This window comes from Oncorhynchus mykiss, chromosome 20, assembly GCF_057628025.1.
Source record: "Oncorhynchus mykiss isolate SJ-2025 chromosome 20, ASM5762802v1, whole genome shotgun sequence".
Classification (NCBI taxonomy): Eukaryota; Metazoa; Chordata; class Actinopteri; order Salmoniformes; family Salmonidae; genus Oncorhynchus; species Oncorhynchus mykiss.
The window spans coordinates 32,310,348-32,330,851 of record NC_143041.1 but is presented as its reverse complement, the minus strand read 5'-3'; the positions used below and the strand labels follow the sequence as shown (position 1 = coordinate 32,330,851).

Below are 20,504 nucleotides of genomic sequence, written 5' to 3'. Positions count from 1 at the left end.
TTCCTTATCTCACTCGAGTTGTGTTCTGATTATGAGGGAATTTGCTATAACAAAAGGGGTCCCAGGCCCCAAAAAGTTTGAGAACCCCTAGCCTAAATTATACTATATAGCCCAGGACTACTAGGGCAGGCTACCATATTCATCATGACGTTATGTATGCATTGACTAACTAAGTTACTATTCGTGCAAAACCTATAGGCTACACCATGGCGATAGAAACATTACTATAGTCTGAAATAATAGCCTAGAAAGAAAATCACTTTATTCAAATAAATTAATGAACAATTGATTGTGATACCTTGATTTACTTTGCATGCTTCCACAACGCTGTCATTATACGCGTCAACTGCCTTATATTCGCAGACCTTGTCGTTGCAGTCCTAATTGTGTTACCGGTGACAAAAGTTTTTCTTTCAAGAATATGAATAACGTAATGCACCTGTTCCACGCTCCACTAGTCGAAGCCTGACTACAGTACCCACGACACCTTGCGCTCACTCTGTGCTCTGCGCCAGTCTGTTCAGGGAACCAGTTCGCTTAGCCTTTTTTCTGCCTTCTCACTGTTGCCTGGTGTCAACCTACGCCGAGAAGATATCCCTCCCTCTTCCCCCTTCAGCGGCTGCTTCCAATTTGCCTTCATTTTTCTTATCACGAGCACTATTGGCTTTTGTGCTGCCAGTCAGACGCCTCTACCGTAGCTGGAGTTGAGTAGCAACAGCTCGGAAACATCTGGCTGCCGCAGCCCTTCTCTCTCCGCTCGCTCGCTCCGTCTTTTTTGCCACTGCAGGTTGTTATGGAAATTTGTTGAAAGTCAATCTAGTTATTTTTCAACCCCAAGAGGATTTGACGAAGGAAGCAGGAAGACATTGGAGCTTGTTGTCTGTAAGTGCCTTTAATACCAGAGTCCGATTAAGGGTGATGAAAGGGGGTTAAAGAATGGAAGGGGAAAAAGTAACAATCCTTTGTAGCGTGTGTTGCGTTCATATAATAGTTGATATATTAGCTCCTTCGAGACCCTGTAGTGCCATAGTCTGCATAGCATCGGGGCCTGCTACAGAACTGCAATACTACTGATCGAACGTTTACTTTCTGCCACCATGGCTAGCTAGCTTGATTGCTTGGGTCAGTGTGTGTGTGTGCGCGCGAGAGATATTGTAGTCTTGCGAATGTTCTGTTGTGTTGCTGGCGACGGTCTTACATTCTGTAACCAGCAGCACAGATACATGTTGGTAGCCAGCCTATAGTCACCCTTGAGGACTAAGTTGTCTACAGAGCTTGACAGACACATTGATCAGATAGTTGCTTGTATCGAGAGTAACGTGTCATGTCCGGTTTCATGAAGTTTATAGAAGTAATGGCTAATTTCTGACAGTTGTTTCTTGGCTTTGGATATTTTTCTGTAGACAGCTATTACGATAAAAGGCAATGGCAAAATAGCCTAATGAAAATGCTATGCTGAAATGAATGATGTATCATTGGATAGTCTAGACTAGAGTGATGTGTGTGTGTGTGTGTGTTGCAAGTTGTAATATTAATGTTGCAACATTGTTACCAACATTCACTAGGGCTATTTAATGATGCATTCTACCATTTTCTGTGAAAGGAATATGTTCTGTGAAAAGTTATCATATCCGGAATCAGTAATATCGTAGCCTAATTATTTAGTTGCAACTCTAATTTTACAATTTTGCATGCAGAGTCGTTGAAACTTTGAAGGTTATGTATGAATAACATAATAAGATATCTGGCCAGAGATTTGTTCTTGTAGCCTATATTTTCGTGTTTCTCCTCCTCTTTCTTAAGTATAGGCTACACTCAGCATATATAGCAATTGATTCCTAAAGGTTTTGATCTTGTAAATATTCATAATAAACGTGTGGATTTTAATACCCTTATGTCAACAGGAACATTTTGAATATCTTGAATATCTATAGATATTAAGTTCATATCTATAAAGCCTACACAATAATGTGAATATGTTATATAGCCTACTGTTATTGTTTGATATGAATAATAATGGACTGTATATAGATGCGTCGTTGTGATCCACTCGCATAGCAGAGAAATAAATTAATTCCTTGTGGAATAAAAAGACCACCTGAAAAATTCACACGGAAGAGTGAAATACTTTCACCAAAGAAAGCCGAGGCTGTAGTCAGTTTTAGCCGGCCCAACAAGGAATAGTGTAGCTTTTGTTTAGAATCTCACTCATGAGGTCTATACTATTGTTCCCATTGTTACTTTTTAATTTTTTTCTGTCAATTGTATGAAGGGTTAGGGAAATGAATGATGGTAATGGTGAGGGCAGTGAACCGTAAAGAAGTCGAAAACAATATCAGCTGCGTGGGTCTGTCAGTTGCAAATGTGCTGTGCTGGCCTTTGTTTATGGTTACTGGAAGTTGAGCAGGCAGCAAAAAAAACTTGATGGTATTTAAATTCACTGAGCAGGAAACTAGTCTGGGAAACTAGGTTAGAAAAAGTGTTGGATTTCACACAGACCTATTTTCTAAAGTTCTCTTTTACTTTAGAGTAAAGAGGTAGGGGGAAGTTGGCTAGTTTTCCACACAAGCACCTCACTACATTTACCTCATTTTTTTTTTGAGAGAGGAGAGAAAAAGAAACAAAGTTGTATAAAGGAGAGGCTGGTGGCAAGAGTGTAGAGGAGTAGCATATGGCTGTAAAAGGAGCACAGCTGGAGGTAGCATTTCCATCTGAACATGATGTCAGAGCAGCTGACAGGCTGCCATCCCCCAGTCTTTTATTCTAACGCACAGACTGGGAGTTAGTGTGTGTGCGGATCTGTGTGCAGGAGGAGGTATCTCATTCCCCTCCAACATCTCCTCCACTTTGCATCTGTCTCTCACAGTTAGCTTTTTTTCTCTCATACCCCCTCATTGATTCTGCAAAAGAGCTGCAGCCGGCCCAGCTTTTCTACTACAGCGGACTTAATCAAGTTGATGCATACTGCAGGTACTGTCTATGGGAAAGGGTCCGGGGCACTGGGATGGTTTTGTTTTGTACGGGAAGCTCTGGCTTTTCCCAGTGTCTGGCTACTTTTAGTCAGAGCTCTATGGAAAGGGAAGTGAAAGATTTGTATGTGTACAGTAGTTGTGTACTGTAGCTAAGCAGGAGCCTGGTGTTTTTGTTGTCAGGAAGAGGTTTCCAAGTGAGATTTTAACTGATCTATTTGTTTGTGGGTATAGTTTTTCTCTGGTTTGTTGTGAGCAGGTTGGGCTTGGGGTTGATTGTTGGTCCTTTGATTGTTGAATATATGTTGAAATTATTATCCGTTTTTGGGGAAATTGTTTTCATTTGTTTCAACCAAAATATATTTCTTAATTTGTGTGAACTAAAAAAGCAATTTAACATGTTTTTATTGTCTGGTCAACACACTTACTTTCTGCTACTATCAACATGTTTGATATTTTTCCTCAAAGTTATTCTGGATAAACATCCCAGAACCATGTAAAAAAAAAAAAAAAAAAATCAATATGATCATTTTTACTAAGAACAAGTCAATGTCTTAAATCTAAATGGCTGTGAAATTACTCGAAAGCCCAATGTCCTCTTTCCCAGGCTTGTGTTCATTTTTTCTGTTGGTGGTGACTAATTTAGAACTTGCAGATTTGAGCTGCCTGAATTGGCTAGACAGCTGTAATCGCACTCCTTCTAGTCTTAATCTCTTTATCTGGGCAGCAGCTGCCATATGGCCCCAGTCAGCTGGATCAGATGTTTGTAAGCCTCCTTGTCCGTCCCTCTCTGTCCTCGCAGACCCCTAATTTGATCGCTGCTACCTTGTGAGTTGTCCTGCTATCTTTATTTTTAGCCATTTTAAGGATTAGGATTGATGTAGACTTCAGGGCACTTAGAGTGATTGTATTCTAAATCTTCAGTGCTGGTCTCTTTGAGAAGGATGTGCAGTTTCTTGAAAGATTTGGGGAGGGGGAGCGTGGGGTGGTGGGGGTTTGCTGGGGGGTTGGACATCCTTGTCCTTGTAAGCCTCTCATTAAAGAAAATCTGAACTCCGCTCCAATGAGGGGGATCGCACACTTGTTCACTCACATTGAAATGGGTTTATTTAACTGCTTTGGTTGATGTTCAGGCTCATGTATTATTTCAGACAAGAAAAAGCTATTTGGTTTATTTAGAAAAACTTCAGAGAAATATTAATAAAATATATTTTATGAATAGGATTCTCCTTTTTTTAATTGGATCTAACGAACAGTGGGAGTTAATAATAAATGCCCTTTTGTAATTTACCAACAAGGCAACTTGTTTTTCAAACCCTTAAATTCCGTGTCTACAGTCATCATTCTCAGTGTACTTAGGCCTCTGGAATAGGTAGCTTGTGTTTGTGAGGACTGTTTGTGTACCTGAAAGCCTGTTACCTAAAGAGGCTGGCCAGGCCAGTCCAAAGTGGGTTATTAAAAATAACCACACTAGGAGCTGAGAGAGTAAAAGCGTGGAAGCAGTTCAGTTAGCAGGCAGGCGGGCATCTGTGTGACCAGGAGGAGCTCAGCTGTTGAAGCCTCTCTGTGATCATGTGGAACGGCCATAGATCGCAGTCTAGAGCAACACCTCTCCCAAATATCATCTGGAAACATTTAGGTTTATGGCGCAATTAGACTTTATCAGTTTTTTATTTGGTGTTTGTGTCTGAAAGTTTGAATTTATTGATGGTAAAACATGTTAGACTTTAAAAGGAAAATGTCTCTGGTGATATTTTAGAGACATTTAGTTTTGTAGATATAGTTTAAAATTTCATGTGTAGGCTAACTTGTTTTAATCTGTTCCTTTTTGAATGCGAGTGAGTGCAATTGTGTGTGCATGAGGTGAGAGAGTAAGATCTGAGTGGATCCAGACAGGTTGTCTCCAAGCTGAAACAAAACAGTAGCTGTTCTAAAATAATGTGCCTCTAACATCTTCTGTCTGTTCTAGGTTATGAAGACAGCATGGAGTTCCCAGACCACAGCAGACATTTGCTACAGTGTCTGAGTGAACAGAGGCATCAGGGTTTCCTTTGTGATTCCACTGTGCTGGTCGGCGATGCCCAGTTCCGAGCCCATCGAGCAGTGCTGGCTTCATGCAGCATGTACTTCCATCTCTTTTACAAGGACCAGCTCGACAAAAGGGACATTGTTCATCTGAACAGCGACATTGTTACAGCCCCGGCGTTCGCTCTCCTGCTGGAGTTCATGTACGAGGGGAAGCTCCAGTTCAAAGCCCTGCCCGTGGAGGACGTGCTGGCTGCAGCCAGTTTCCTACATATGTACGACATAGTCAAGGTCTGCAAGAAGAAGCTGAAGTACAAAGCCACTGCGGAGGCAGACAGCACCAAGAAGGAGGAAGACGCCTCCAGCTGCTCTGACAAAGTAGAGAGCTTCTCTGAGGGCAGCACGGGCCACCCCGCAACGGCCGACCTACTGCCCAGTGACGATGAGGACCTGGAGGCCAAGCAGGACCCCAGCAACCTGTGGATGAGGCTGCCCTCTGACCGCCCGGGCACCCCAGCCACCGCCACCAGCCCAAGGGAGGCTGACACCCATGTCAGTCCCCCCAAACTGCAGTCCCCTGCCGGCAGCCCCAGCAGCTCTACTGGCTCCCTGTCCCGGAGGTCCCTGGGCTCCCGTGGCTCCCGAAGCTCCCGTAGCTCTCGCAGAGTGTCGGCGGATGCAGACTGTGTCCTGGACTTGTCTGTGAAGTCCAGCCTGACGGGGCCCAGCGAGGCCTTGTCCAACAACCCCTATTTCTGTGGCCGGGTGACGCCCGACAGCCTGCAGGGCACCCTGGTCCAGGTGAAGCAGGAGAAGAACACAGGCTCAGATGATGAGGGCCTGGTGAGTGGCGACTATGAGATGGACCACAGCGGGCCCAAAGCAACCCCTCCCAGAACCAACGGAGGACTGAACCACCACGGGGTCGGCAGCCATGCTCACAGACGCCTGGGCCTGGAGGCCCACCTCTCGGCCCTGCGTGATGCCTCCCTGGCCAGCGAGCTGGAGCGTGACGACAAGGTCAGCGATGATGACATGCTGGGGGGAGAGAGTGAGCGGGCCCAGGTCGAGGCAGCCAGCATCGACAGCACCCTGCTGCCCTACGTGTCCAACATGCTGAACGCTCCTCACACTCAGATCTTCATGTGCCCCCTGTGCAACAAGGTGTTTCCCAGTCCGCACATCCTCCAGATCCACCTCAGCACACACTTTCGCGAGCAGGAGGGTGTGCGCGCCAAGCCCGCCAGCGATGTCAATGTGCCCACCTGCTCCATCTGCGGCAAGACGTTCTCCTGCATGTACACCCTGAAGCGCCACGAGCGGACTCACTCCGGGGAGAAGCCGTACACGTGCACCACGTGCGGTAAGAGCTTCCAGTACTCCCACAACCTGAGCCGGCACGCTGTGGTGCACACCCGAGAGAAGCCACACGCCTGCAAATGGTGCGAGCGGCGCTTCACCCAGTCTGGGGACCTGTACCGCCACATCCGCAAGTTCCACTGCGAACTGGTCAACTCGCTCTCTGTCAAGAGCGAAGGCCTCAACCTCCCCAACCTTCACAGGGACTGGGCCATAGAGGATAGTTCTCAAGAACTGTGGAAGTGAAGCCTGCTGAAATGATCAGGACTTTGTTTTTAAGCTAAATGAGACAGGTGTCAGTGAAGGTTGGGCAGAGAGGTAAGGGGAGTTGGAGCAGGGTATGGGTGGGAGAGGGGTCTGAATCAGTCATGTTTCTTGTACGTAACATTGCAAAATCTTGTTAAATGGCACTTTAATAGCACATGAACATGTTACTACTGTTTTCTGTTCCAGTCCTTTGTTTTATTCTATTTTATTTGTTCTGATTTTGTTTAAAAAATGTATGTAAACATGACCGCTGGTATCAGTAGCCAGTGTTTAGTTATTTTTAGATTTCTTGTGTATATACACAAATGTCTATACACTCCTTAATCTAAGGCACACCTTCAATGACAACCATATGAAGTGTTCAGGTAATACACACTGAAGTTAGACTATTAGAATACACTAAACGGGTACTGTGATCATGAATATATACCAGTACACATACATGTGCGTATGCATACATGTGTGTATAGTGCACTACTCTAATTTCATTTTCAAATTTAATCTGTGTGAATGTGTGTGCGTTTTAAATTGTTTTACTCTGCAAAGAGGTCTGATTTAAATATAGCTACAAGCTTCTGTTCCTTAAGCTCTTGTACATTTTGACTTGTGATAGGAAACTTGACTGATGAAAGACAAATGGCACTCATGCAATGTACAGCTTCATTTTTCACATTAATTGAAGTATTTTCTAAAACCCTTTATAAATGATTATTTTAGAATTTCTTGAATCTCTATCTGCAGCTTTAAAACATCCTTTGTTGAACAGAATTTAATTTAAGTTGGCTGTATTCTATCGGTTTCTGTAGTGATTATATGGATTTATTTTTGGAAAATGGGATCTGTTATTGCATGAAGTCCAACCTGTATATTTGAAATGTGAATTGCTGTATTACTGTACACTGTAATTGAACAAATATAGAACAGACTATGTGAATACTCCAAGGGTGCAGTCTGTTAAAAAAAAAGTGAATTTTACAGCTATGGAAAATGCATGAATATGATTTATTGACCTTTTGTTGTAGTTTTTTTTTTGCATTTGAGGAGTGTATTTTAAATTAACTAATTATATTCTTAAGTAGTTTATTTCTTTTCTCTGCTCCTTTTGAGAGTCCGTTAGGACTCCTTTAAAATGTTCTGCTGGGCTGTGAAGATTTTTTTTGTCAATGCACTGGTCTTGGGTTTGAGTTTGTGTAACGGTATGTGAGGTGAAGCTTGTCGTCAGACAGACAGAGGTGGGCAGTGTGGGCAGAATGCCAGCAGTGACCTAACTAACAAACTAATCTACAGAAGATCTCCACTAGTGTGTTTGCCTCCCGTCCACACAGCACTTCGTCACCGTCTACTCTGCTGCATGGTGGTCAGGGAGTTAAGGTTCCCAACTGCTATATCTATCCAGTTAACGTTCTTCTTTGGTATTTTCTGCTCTCTCATTGACATCAAGTAAGCATTGTGGGTAATTGATTTATTTATATTTTCATTTGGCACTTGTTTCTAACTGTGTGGCCAATGAAAATGTGTCACACTTTTCTATCAGAGAGAGAGACTCACCTGCTCATATCTGAGTACTCCTGAAGGTTTATTCTGTTTCAAAACAAAGCTGAAGAATCGGAGAGCAGCACTATGCTTAACATCACGCTCCTAATTTGTATGTCTGTGTGTATCTGTTTGGATGCTCCTATGTACGTACTGTATGTCTGTGTGTATCTGTTTGGATGCTCCTATGTACGTACTGTATGTCTGTGTGTATCTGTTTGGATGCTCCTATGTACGTACTGTATGTATGCGCGCGTGTGTGTTTTGTACTGAAAGCGCAATCCTTACTTTTGAAGGGGGAGAATTGGCATGCTTGACTGCACCTTTTAAAGCTTATTTAACTGAGATTTATGCTGAAAAGATGCCTTTATGAAAATTATAGTTAAATTATAGATTCAAGAAATCATGGATACTATTACATTCAAGAGGTGAAATTGAATTAACTTTAAATTATAATTTATCATTTTTTAAATTAAATTTGAACTGTTCTTTATTTTAATATTTTATTTAGAACTTATTTTTTATTTCTTTTTAATGAATGAACATTCTGGGGAAAAAAATCTGCATTCAAAATACTTTTGTGTAGAAAGATCATGGAATCAAGTAAATGCCCATTCTTGAGAACTGTCAAACAAAAGCAAAACTTTAACTATACCCAACCTCAGATGATAGTAAGTAGAGCTATGAATGTCCGCACTTGTGGGGAGATACTGGCATGCCCACACTGGCCCGGGGGTTTGGTTTGCTCTTCAGAGGATGTGGTGGTGGCAGCATCAGCTGGTGACATGGGTGCTCCTTGCCAACTGCACACAGTGTCATGGCATTTTGCACAGTGGTAATTGATCTGTTTGCAACCACAAATATATCATGGAAAATATCACATGTGGATTAACTCTATTTGAAGACTTATTTACAATTATTGATGGCTTTTCTTATTGTACTTGACCGCCTTAAACTACTGTAAACAGCTTCTTTTTTTTCTCCACGTTAACACTGTAAGTTTGTAACTGGACTGTTTATTGACATTTTTAAAATAGAAGAAAGAAAGCTGTGAAATGACCTGATAAGCATCTCCATTTATCATCAATCCAACTTTGGTTACTTGAAAACAGGAAAGGTCCAGTGGGGGAAGAACATAAAAAAGTAGAAGACGATATATGAAGAGCTAGGAGGGGTGAATAGAAATACATCTGTTGAAAAGGACAATCACTGTCTGAAAAAGAAGCAGATTTTGATTCAAATATATTTGCTTCCCTGCGAGATTTTGTTTCTTTGACATTGTTATTTTTCTGGATTTAGACATTTTAGCTTTGACAATCATAGTATGTTTTATGTTCTCAAGGGGAGTAAATTCTAAGGCTGTTTAGTTTTGTACTTTTTTGGTGTGCTGTTGTTGAAATTTTCAAATTGTGTGCAAACTGCAATAAATTATAAGAACCTTAACTCAATTCCAATGTGAATTTGTGTATTTAATTTGTCACCGAGTAAATAACATGGGTACCATTCAGTCGGTGTTGCATTAACAGGCACAAAACTACAGCACATTTGGAAGATTACTTAAATGCTTATTAATATAGCTTAGAGCCACAGTCATATTTGAACACAAGGAAGATGTAATCTGTAGAAATTGATTTTTTTTCTTCTCCCATTTAGTCTGTGTTATAACAGACTAGAATCCAGAGGCCTGCCTATATGTATTAGATACAAGCTCAATCAAATGTTACAATTACACACAACCCTAAGTGTATCATGTAATGGGTTATCTAAGATATACCCACATGAGTTATTCAACATATTCTAGCATTGCTCTTCATAACAGTATCTATAGTGGCTGATTCTGTATAATGCATTTCCATATACTATATTTTTCAGCAATGAAAGTAAGAGAAGCGTTGGCATCATTTATTTTTCTATGCCATGTTGTGTGGGTGGGTGTGTGGGTGGGTGGGGAGGCTGTGGATCTAGATTGGGCCCAGGTTGGGCACAGTGTGGTGCCCTGCATGGCCAGTGCGTGTGTGTGGTGCTGATATATCTAGCTGTTGCACTGGGTAAGGCGTGGGCTGGACCTGAGAAAAAGTGCAGCAGCTTGTCGAGAACCACCCCCCTCAACACATACAGCCTCCTGCCAAAGCTCCTCAAGTACAGTTTTCCAAGAAACAAATCAGCTTTATCTAATGTCTTGCTGCTCTGCAAACCTGGCCTTACAGATGCATTAAAGACTGACCACTTTGAAGTACGTGAGTGTTATTCATTAGGGCATCGCTACAGATGGTCATATGCTGTAAGCCCCCCACCCCCACCAAGACTAACACCCTCATCTCCTAATTACTGGAAGATTTTCTTCTGTTTTCACAGGCATGATATTGTTTAAGAAACATGTAAGTGTTTGTAACTCTTTAAATGATTTATGTTGACTATAAAGAGAACTATATCAAGGCATAACATTCTTTCTAAACGGTTTAACTATTCATTACACCTTTATTTCTATTTTAAATGACTTAACTATTTTCACTTGTCCATGTAGTATTGCCCCACACATTGACTTGGTGCCCCCTGTATATAGCCTCTTCATTGTTCTTTTTTTATTACGTTTGACTAGTTTATTTGGTAAATGTTTTCTTAACTAATTCTTGAACGGCATTATTGGTTAAGGGCTTGTAAGTAAGCATTTCATGATAACCTGTTGTACTTGGCGCATGTGACAAATAAAATTTGATTTGATGATCACATTTGCCCCCTTTTCATTATTTAGTTAATTGAATGTCACTCCTTAGACAGGAGCAATGACGTCACGCTGACACTCAATTCCCCATAATAGTCATTAGAAATACAAAAAGATAACTGACAAAGGGATATATAAGTAACTATGTATTGTTTTAAAAGTGTCATGAAAAATAATGAACCTGTAACATACTTCATTATTGCTTCCTACACTGTTCCTGAACATCTGCTTGAAGAAGACAATTTGCTCTCAGATGGGGCTGAGTGTTTTGCTCTGAATTTAGGTCATTAATTTGTATCTGTCCTTTGTTTACTTAAGGAACGGGGACAAAAGGGCAGCTGCAGAAACATTTGGCTGTGCCGAAGGGTAGTGGCTCAACATGTTGGAATCGGCGACCAGCTTGGGCGACTGTCTGTAGCAGCTAAAACACAGAAGTTTGTGTGAGCCAGCCCTCTTCCAAGCTGTGAGCGCCTGGGCTGGGGAGAGACAAGCACATGCTTCCACAAGGCCAGCTATGGCTGTGAAGTTACAAACATCAGAACAAACTAGGACTGTACTAAGTGTCTAAATGGATGGATGTAAAAGAGTTTAGGACACCTTTTCACCATAAAAGGCTGATTTGCTTGAGATGATTGTTTGGCAACACTGTTGAGGTTAAAGAATTAGAAGTCTTGCAATAAATAGATTGTAATGAAGCTACAGGGGATACTGTTGCATCAGTATACTTGAGAAAACCTTCAATTGTGACGACAACCTTAACCTTTGCAGAAGGATTTTAATTGAGGTAAAATATCTAGAGAGCAAATATTGTACATAAAGAGGGAATAAAAATTATCTAACCAATAACCATACAAATCTAAACTTGCAGATTTTTCAATGCCAAATGCCATGAAATGTTTGCAGTTGTGCCGTGGAATTCAAACGGATTGCGTGACACATTAAGTCTTAAGAAAAAAGAAGTGTACAAGGGCAGAGCTTTTGTAAGGTTACAATAACAGACAGGAGGGAGGAATGTGTCTTTCTATCGATTGTCTGCGTATTTAAAAAGCAGCCATTGTCAAGCACTCAGCATAGAGACAGAAGGCTAGCAACAAGCGCCGTCTCCACCCAGACAATGCAGTTGTGCTCCTAGCCGGCAGGCTGGCAGAGAGAGGTGCAAGGGGGTTAGTTTTGGTGGGGAAAGGGGGGGGGGGGTCCCAGAGAGCTATCTGCTCTGACTGCACCCATGAACAAAAGAAGACGCAATTCGAACTTGAATGTCAGTGTCTCTGTCAGAGGGGCCCAGACCATACCCCTCCCCCCTCCACACACACGCACAAACACACAACGGCCCCCACTAACTCTTTCGCAGGCTCGTATGGGATGAGATTAAACTCCCTACAACTCTTTTGTGTGAGACTTTCGAGGAGTGGGAAAAATTGTCGTGCCACAACTAAGGCATTGGATGGAAAGAGGAAAGAGTGGACTGCGTGGGAATGCAGTTAATTGTGTGTCATTAGTATTTGTTTTGACACATGTATTTGTGTGTTTTGACACATGTTTATTTGTGTGTTGAAACATGTTTCATCTGTAGAAATTGTGACATACATGATACTCAGATATTGTAATATGTAACACAATCCTAGAATACATGGTTATTGTTTGTCTCAGGCATGGTAATACTAAGTTAGCGACTAAGTAAGATACTAATAAATAAATCTTATTCTATGAAAATGGGGCAGACTATGTGCAGAGTGCAGACATTATTGTGGCATTGCGGGCTGAGTGCTCTCTCGACTTTACCAGCTGTTGGTAGCAGTTCTGTCCAGTGCAGATAACTGGGCAGGAGGGCGTGTGATGTTGATAGGGGTCTTGGCAGGATTTTGATGTGTGCAACTCAGCACTTTTCTGGGCACATCGCTTGGTGCGACCTTAAGGGTCCACAAGCGGGGGGGGGGGGGGGGCTATGACAGGCAGGAGGAGGGTGAGTATGGGAACCTGCTGTACCGATGGCTATGACAGGCAGGAGGAGGGTGAGTATGGGAACCTGCTGTACCGATGGCTATGACAGGCAGGAGGGTGAGCATGGGAACCTGCTGTACAGATGGCTATGACAGGCAGGTGGGTGAGCATGGGAACCTGCTGTACAGATGGCTATGACAGGCAGGTGGGTGAGCATGGGAACCTGCTGTACAGATGGCTATGACAGGCAGGAGGAGGGTCAGTATGGGAACCTTCTGTAAAGATGGCTGACAGGCAGGAGGAGGGTGAGTATGGGAACCTGCTGTACAGATGGCTATGACAGGCAGGAGGGTGAGCATGGGAGCCTGCTGTACAGATGGCTATGACAGGCAGGAGGGTGAGCATGGGAACCTGCTGTACAGATGGCTATGACAGGAAGGAGGAGGGTGAACATGTGAACCTGCTGTACCGATGACTATGACAGGCAGGAGGGTGAGCATGGGAACCTGCTGTACCGATGGCTATGACAGGCAGGAGGGTGAGCATGGGAACCTGCTGTACAGATGGCTATGACAGGCAGGAGGAGGGTGAGCATGGGAACCTGCTGTACCGATGGCTATGACAGGCAGGAGGAGGGTGAGCATGGGAACCTGCTGTACAGATGGCTATGACAGGCAGGAGGAGGGTGAGCATGGGAACCTGCTGTACAGATGGCTATGACAGGCAGGAGTAGGGTGAGCATGGGAACCTGCTGTACAGATGGCTATGACAGGCAGGAGGAGGGTCAGTATGGGAACCTTCTGTAAAGATGGCTGACAGGCAGGAGGAGGGTGAGTATGGGAACCTGCTGTACAGATGGCTATGACAGGCAGGAGGGTGAGCATGGGAGCCTGCTGTACAGATGGCTATGACAGGCAGGAGGGTGAGCATGGGAACCTGCTGTACAGATGGCTATGACAGGAAGGAGGAGGGTGAGCATGGGAACCTGCTGTACCGATGGCTATGACAGGCAGGAGGGTGAGCATGGGAACCTGCTGTACAGATGGCTATGACAGGCAGGAGGAGGGTGAGCATGGGAACCTGCTGTACCGATGGCTATGACAGGCAGGAGGGTGAGCATGGGAACCTGCTGTACAGATGGCTATGACAGGCAGGAGGAGGGTGAGCATGGGAACCTGCTGTACAGATGGCTATGACAGGCAGGAGGAGGGTGAGCATGGGAACCTGCTGTACAGATGGCTATGACAGGCAGGAGGAGGGTGAGCATGGGAACCTGCTGTACAGATGGCTATGACAGGCAGGAGGAGGGTGAGCATGGGAACCTGCTGTACAGATGGCTATGACAGGCAGGAGGAGGGTGAGCATGGGAACCTGCTGTACCGATGGCCATGACAGGCAGGAGGGTGAGCATGGGAACCTGCTGTACAGATGGCTATGACAGGCAGGAGGAGGGTGAGCATGGGAACCTGCTGTACAGATGGCTATGACAGGCAGGAGGAGGGTGAGCATGGGAACCTGCTGTACTGATGGCTATGACAGGCAGGAGGAGGGTGAGCATATGACCTGCTGTACCGATGGCTATGACAGGCAGGAGGAGGGTGAGCATGGGAACCTGCTGTACAGATGGCTATGACAGGCAGGAGGAGGGTGAGCATGGGAACCTGCTGTACCGATGGCTATGACAGGCAGGAGGAGGGTGAGCATATGACCTGCTGTACCGATGGCTATGACAGGCAGGAGGAGGGTGAGCATGGGAACCTGCTGTACAGATGGCTATGACAGGCAGGAGGGTGAGCATGGGAACCTGCTGTACCGATGGCTATGACAGGCAGGAGGAGGGTGAGCATGGGAACCTGCTGTACCGATGGCTATGACAGGCAGGAGGAGGGTGAGCATGGGTATCTGCTGTACAGATGGCTATGACAGGCAGGAGGGTGAGCATGGGAACCTGCTGTACCGATGGCTATGACAGGCAGGAGGAGGGTGAGAATGGGTATCTGCTGTACAGATGGCTATGACAGGCAGGAAGGTGAGCATGGGAACCTGCTGTACAGATGGCTATGACAGGCAGGAGGAGGGTGAGCATGGGAACCTGCTGTACAGATGACTATGACAGGCAGGAGGAGGGTGAGCATGGGAACCTGCTGTACAGATGGCTATGACAGGCAGGAGGAGGGTGAGCATGGGAACCTGCTGTACAGATGGCTATGACAGGCAGGAGGAGGGTGAGCATGGGAACCTGCTGTACAGATGGCTATGACAGAGAGGTCACTATCCTTTACCAGGGAGAACTTTGTACTGTACCTAGTCTGAAACAACAGCTTGACATGGCAGAGCAACTTCTTGTCAATATATTCCATGTATTTCCCCTCAACACCAACTGAAGTTACAGTACATATTTTGACAGAGCACTGAATATCTTTACAGTAAACGATACAATATTTGTTAACTTAAATATGTAGCTTTTACACTTGAATACCGAATTAATCCTTCACAGCCTCCTGCAATTCATCTGTAGAGCACTTTGTCAGTATGGTCGAGACTTTATTATGTTGATATTTTTAGCTTATTGCAGAATTTTCTTTGTAACCAATATGTCAAAAAGAGCCAAATTTAGTACCAACATTTAGTACTGTTAGTATATGTTAGTACAAAACGAAGTAAACAGTACGTTGTGGACTATTCAGACTCCACAACATATTGACGTGTCTCTTCCCTAAGCCTATCCCTACCTAACCAATCAGAGCTGTTGTGTTGTAGATGCCCTTGGTGTTGTGGCGCTGATTACTGATCGGCTCAGTGTTGAGAGAGAGTGTGTGTGTGTGTGTGTGTGAGAAAGGTTTGGACAGACTGAAATGAGAGAGCCCCCCCTGCACACGTCAGTCTGCTCCAGACCTCTCCTGCTGCAAAGGTGTGACTCAGCAGGCAACACACACACACACACACACACACACACATGGGGGCGAGCCAAGAGAGAGGGCGTCTCCAGGGAGCAGGCAGGCAGCTGTGGGAGATGAGGAATCCAGCTTTCCTCCCAGTCTAATATCGTTCATCATAACTTTACCAATCACTGCTAAACAAAGGTAGTGACAGTTACAGTAGACAGGGAGGAGGACAGGTGTATCAAAATGATGCCCTTCCATGTACAGTAGAGGCTGGTGGGAGGAGCTATAAGAGTACGGGATTTTTGTAATGGCTGAAATGGAATCAATGGAATGGTACCAAACACATGGAAACAGTGTTTGACTTCATTCCATTTATTCCAGTCCAGCCATCAAAATGAGTCCGTCCTCCTATAGCTCCTCCAACCAGCACCTCTGATGTACAGTGACATGTGGGAGCTACCACCATTGTATATGAGCTACCACCATTGTATATGAGCCATGAGTCATCTGAATGTACCCATTACCTATATTGTTTAATCTGCTTGTTGTAGATCGTTTCATTCCACTGCTTTTCTATGACAGGTACAGTGTACTCAGACAGTAGCACTGTAATAAGCAGAGCAGTGATAAGGTGTTTGTGTGTGAGAGTAGTAAGCCCTTAATTCCTGTAACCTATGTATCCTTGCATAGTGTTTGTGTTTGAGCGTGTGTGGATGCTGCCTGTGTGGTTCAGGCCTGGTTCAGTGCAGGAACAGGAGTGTCACTATGTTCTCTCACCCCAAGATGCCAACCTCTCCGCTCCCTCCCAGCTCTGGCAAAGCAGGCCCCATCTGTCGCCCCCCCTCCCCTTCCCCCCCTCCCAACCTGCAGCAGTGCTGGGGTGGCCCCAGGCCCACTCCCAGGATTAATGCTTGCATCCTGATCTGGGTTAGAGAGGGAGAGACGTGGGCCCAGCCTGTAGGACCTGGCACAGCCAACGCAACACATTCTGCTGTATTATTTAAGGCAACATAATACCATCAGTCGGATATCAAAGGGAACTGTTGAAATGTGACATGGGGAGATTTGTCCAATATCGGGTTGCAAGTGCATTGTGCAACACAGGTACTGTATGCATGTTGTCCATAAGGAAAAGGCCTTATACGTGCTTTGTACATAGCATTCCTAGACAACATCTGACAGGAGCAAATGGAAGTGGGAGATATTGTGATAATATAAGTATGATTCTGTTGCTGAAATTGTGTAAAATAAGAAAATCAGGACTCTAGTTGTGTTATATTCAGACTTATTTAATTGACTATGCACTAGTGTCCACCGCTTGGGGCAATTAGCATATCTAACAAGATTCTTCTGGAACCAGATATACAGAGTCCTCACAGGGAGACCATTATCTCACACCTCTAGTAATCCCTCTCAGACCATAACTTACTAAAAGGCCAATACTAACTCAGATCAGAAAGGCTTGAAATCTAATGCTTCAGTTTCAGTCTGTCTCCTAACCAGTCTCTGTTACACCTGTACAGCTGTGATGTGGAAGCTTCAGAGAAGTGTTTGTTCCTACAGAAGGTCAGCTCTGAGCAGGCTGGACAGCATCCGTCATAATGTAAGGAGGAGCAGGCCTCTGTAGACGGCTGTGTGAGTTAACGACGGCGTCCTCTCCCCGACCACATCTGCACATTGCATTATCATTAGAGCTCCTACATCTCCCAGGATTGCTGACAAAGTGAACAATACCAACAATCACCCCCGTCAGCTGCAACCATATGGGCACCATACTTAGATTGCAGGGGGGGAAGCAAGTGTACTAGCATCTGTTTGGCTTTCAGAAGTTACGTTTCAAGATGAATTTCACTGTGCGAAGAAAGTTTATCTCCCTCCACCGCTCTCTCTCTCGGACAGTAAAATGTATTGCTAGGTGCACTCCTGTCTGCTGTATCTTGAAACTACCAGCAGCCCCTTAATGTGGTATCTTAATGGGGCTGAGGGTTTGTCTCCTGTCCCAGATGGTGGAACAAGGTGCTTTCCACAACTCCCTCAGAGACTTTGAATCCAGCTGGATTACATTTTTCCCCAAGATCAGCACCGGATTTCTACCGTTTTGACTGTAATTAGCTCTAACCCCAGCCTACACAGTGTCTTTAAAATAAAGATATAGAAACATGTTCTACCTTTCCTCTAATGGTATAATCTACAGAGTAAATTAAGAGACTTCAATAATGCCTTTAAAAACAACCTGAAGGTTGGATGTCACCTTCATAGGCGTTTAGGATGTTTATGAGTCAAGACTCATGGAAGGAGGATTTGCACACAATAAAATGATAAAAAATGATTATTGAATGGAAGTAGAATTCAGGCCTTGTAGAACATTTAACTCAGGTGGTACTGTACATCCACTCTGCTGTTATCATTCATGAAGTGTGCGGCTACTTTTTCCTGTTTCTCTTATTATTTTCTTTACAATACTAAAACTATTTCTACAGAATAATCATTGCACTAAATGTGACGACATTAGATGGTAAATGTCACTTCTGTATAATTGTCATTTTGACTAGTGGGCCCATCTTCCTCTGTTCCACAATATCAAATTGTCCTCCAAGCCTGTTAACATTCCAAAATGGACTTGCAAAGACTTGGGAATTTGTGTTTTCCCCAAACACCCTTCCGTGGTGTCAAGTCAACTGTCTAAGTATCTTCTGTAGGTTTTATTTCCGTGACGCTGAGAAGCCACCCAGCTCTTTTCAACCCCTTGCCCAAACAGGGCTATCCCTCCTGGGCAAATATTTAAAGTCAAAACAGCCCAGGGTCCATAAAGTTGCCGGGTGGTGTGGCTACATCTGTCAGAGGGGGGAGGGGGTTGTGGCCGCAGCAGCTGCCGGAACGAGTCTGGACACTGCTGACGCCAACACCTGTCCGTTCTGGAGACACAGGGCCGGCAAATGTCCAGCCACATGCAGCCACAGCCTCATGCTGCTGCTGTTACTCAAGACAGAATGTTGTTTCTGTTTCTGGCCGATGACGACCACCACTGAGTCGCACTATATGGAGATTAGAGGGGAAAGGCACTACTGTAAGTCACACTGGATAAGGGCATCTGCTAAATGACTCAAATGTTAATGTAAGGCTGTGAAAGTTTTGGAAATCCTGATTTTGTAATGTTTCTTTGTTGTACAGTTTGTTTTATTTACCATCAAATAAAACCATTGACATGGTAGATATTGACAGGAGAGACTGTATCAGGCAGGATTTCAAAGCTACTGTGCACAACAACCCCTGCTGTACACATGTAATGGTGATAGGCTTTCTACCGATCTGTCTCATTATCATCCACAGAAAACAAATGGATACACGTGCAATGACTAATGGACGCTTCCAGTCACTCAAACAAGAAGTATTTTTCATCCCCATGTCTTTTGCCCTTGTGTTGACTGTCAGAGACCCTGGCTGTGGTGAACCCTCCCCCCCTCCCAACCCATACTCCCCCTCCCAACCCCTACTCCCCCATCATACGTCCAATCAACTCGAACCCTTTCAACCCAGTCAGAGCAACAGCCACCACTACTACTCCCTCATGAATTCCCCCTTTCCACCCAGCCTCACTCTACCCAAGGCAGGCCCACCCCTCCTCCGACCCACCCCCATCTGCTGCCTCCCTACCCCCATTAGGGGGTGAGGGTCAGGGATCAGGCAGGCGTTGGCCTAGGCTGCCCCTCAGTAAACAGCTGCTGGGCTTCTCAGGCCAATAGAAGCAGCAGAGGAAGGGGAGGGCAGAGACAGCCACAGCAGCACAGCAGACGGCCACTGCCTCACATCTGCTCTAATGAGACCGTTATGGGCCACCTGGCCTGGCCTGTTTGGCCCAGGCTACAGGCCTACCACACTTGGATGGGGAAGCTGGCCCATTTGCCCACTGCCTGGTGATGGCTCATTCGTGACCCTAGCACTTATACTGACCAGACCATCAGGCCAGAGAGAGAGAGAGCGCGAGAGACCCCTTTGTGTGTATTCTAAACAGGGGGGGGGCATGCTTTTGGGCGTGTGCTTTTTTCAGTCAATGGGATGTGGCGAGAACGGATGCAGTGCGAAGTGTGGACCTCGTAACCTCAAACCACTTTCAAGTAGGACCTGTATAATCTAGGTTGTGGATGGTGACCATAGAGAACATACAATTAAACAATGCAATACACACACTGTATTATGGCTGTGAGGAACGCTTAAATAGACATTTAGATGAAGCCATAAAACTGTAAATTCTGTCCAAACTGCAGAGCGAGTGACCATAAAACCTTAAGCTAAACACAGGTTTTATTTGGTGGTGTAACTGCACATCCCCAGGCTTCTATAGCATTCTTTGTGTCTAGGCCACAGGTGAAAGGCAAACAAACTGTCTTGGTTCCCGCAGCACTAATTTGGATGTCTGTAGGATCTGCTTAACCCTCTAGTATAATACAGTGGTGGCTGGCAAACAGAGGCCTTACTCAAGGATTCAAATATGAAGGGCAAACAGAGTGGAGTGCCCTGGGATGTATTCATTAGTCAGACTTGGTTGCAAAACCTTATGCAACGGAAAGTTTACTCCAAATGGAAAACGTTTTACAACTTAAACAAGCTTCTATTATACAAATTCAGGTAGGACCCTCCCTGTTTCGTTTACCGTTAGCTTTCGTTTTGTTCCTAGTGTAAACGGTAAACTTCCTTTCTAAACCGGAAAGAGAAGCAACAGCCTGCTGTGTGATATGGTCTATCCGTGACTGGTCACACAATGGAGATGAGCTGAAGGCTGGCTGGCCTAAGCTTGACACCAAT

General features: G+C 44.6%; 1 protein-coding gene across 3 annotated transcripts; it reads left to right on the top strand.

Moving 5' to 3' along the window:
• The first annotated feature begins 456 nt into the window (after nucleotides 1-456).
• On the top strand, nucleotides 457-9,601 carry zbtb18 (zinc finger and BTB domain containing 18). Of its 3 annotated transcripts, none has more exons than XM_021576345.3 (2): nucleotides 457-882; nucleotides 4,939-9,601. In XM_021576345.3, the coding sequence occupies exon 2, from the start codon at nucleotides 4,953-4,955 to the stop codon at nucleotides 6,597-6,599; it is 1,647 nt and encodes a 548-aa protein (XP_021432020.2). In that variant the 5' UTR covers nucleotides 457-882; nucleotides 4,939-4,952; the 3' UTR covers nucleotides 6,600-9,601. The 3 variants fall into 3 exon arrangements, with proteins under 3 accessions (XP_021432020.2, XP_021432019.2, XP_090069043.1); XM_021576344.3 differs by having other exon boundaries at nucleotides 544-2,970; XM_090212917.1 differs by lacking the exon at nucleotides 457-882 and adding an exon at nucleotides 3,234-4,608.
• The last annotated feature ends 10,903 nt before the right edge of the window (nucleotides 9,602-20,504 follow it).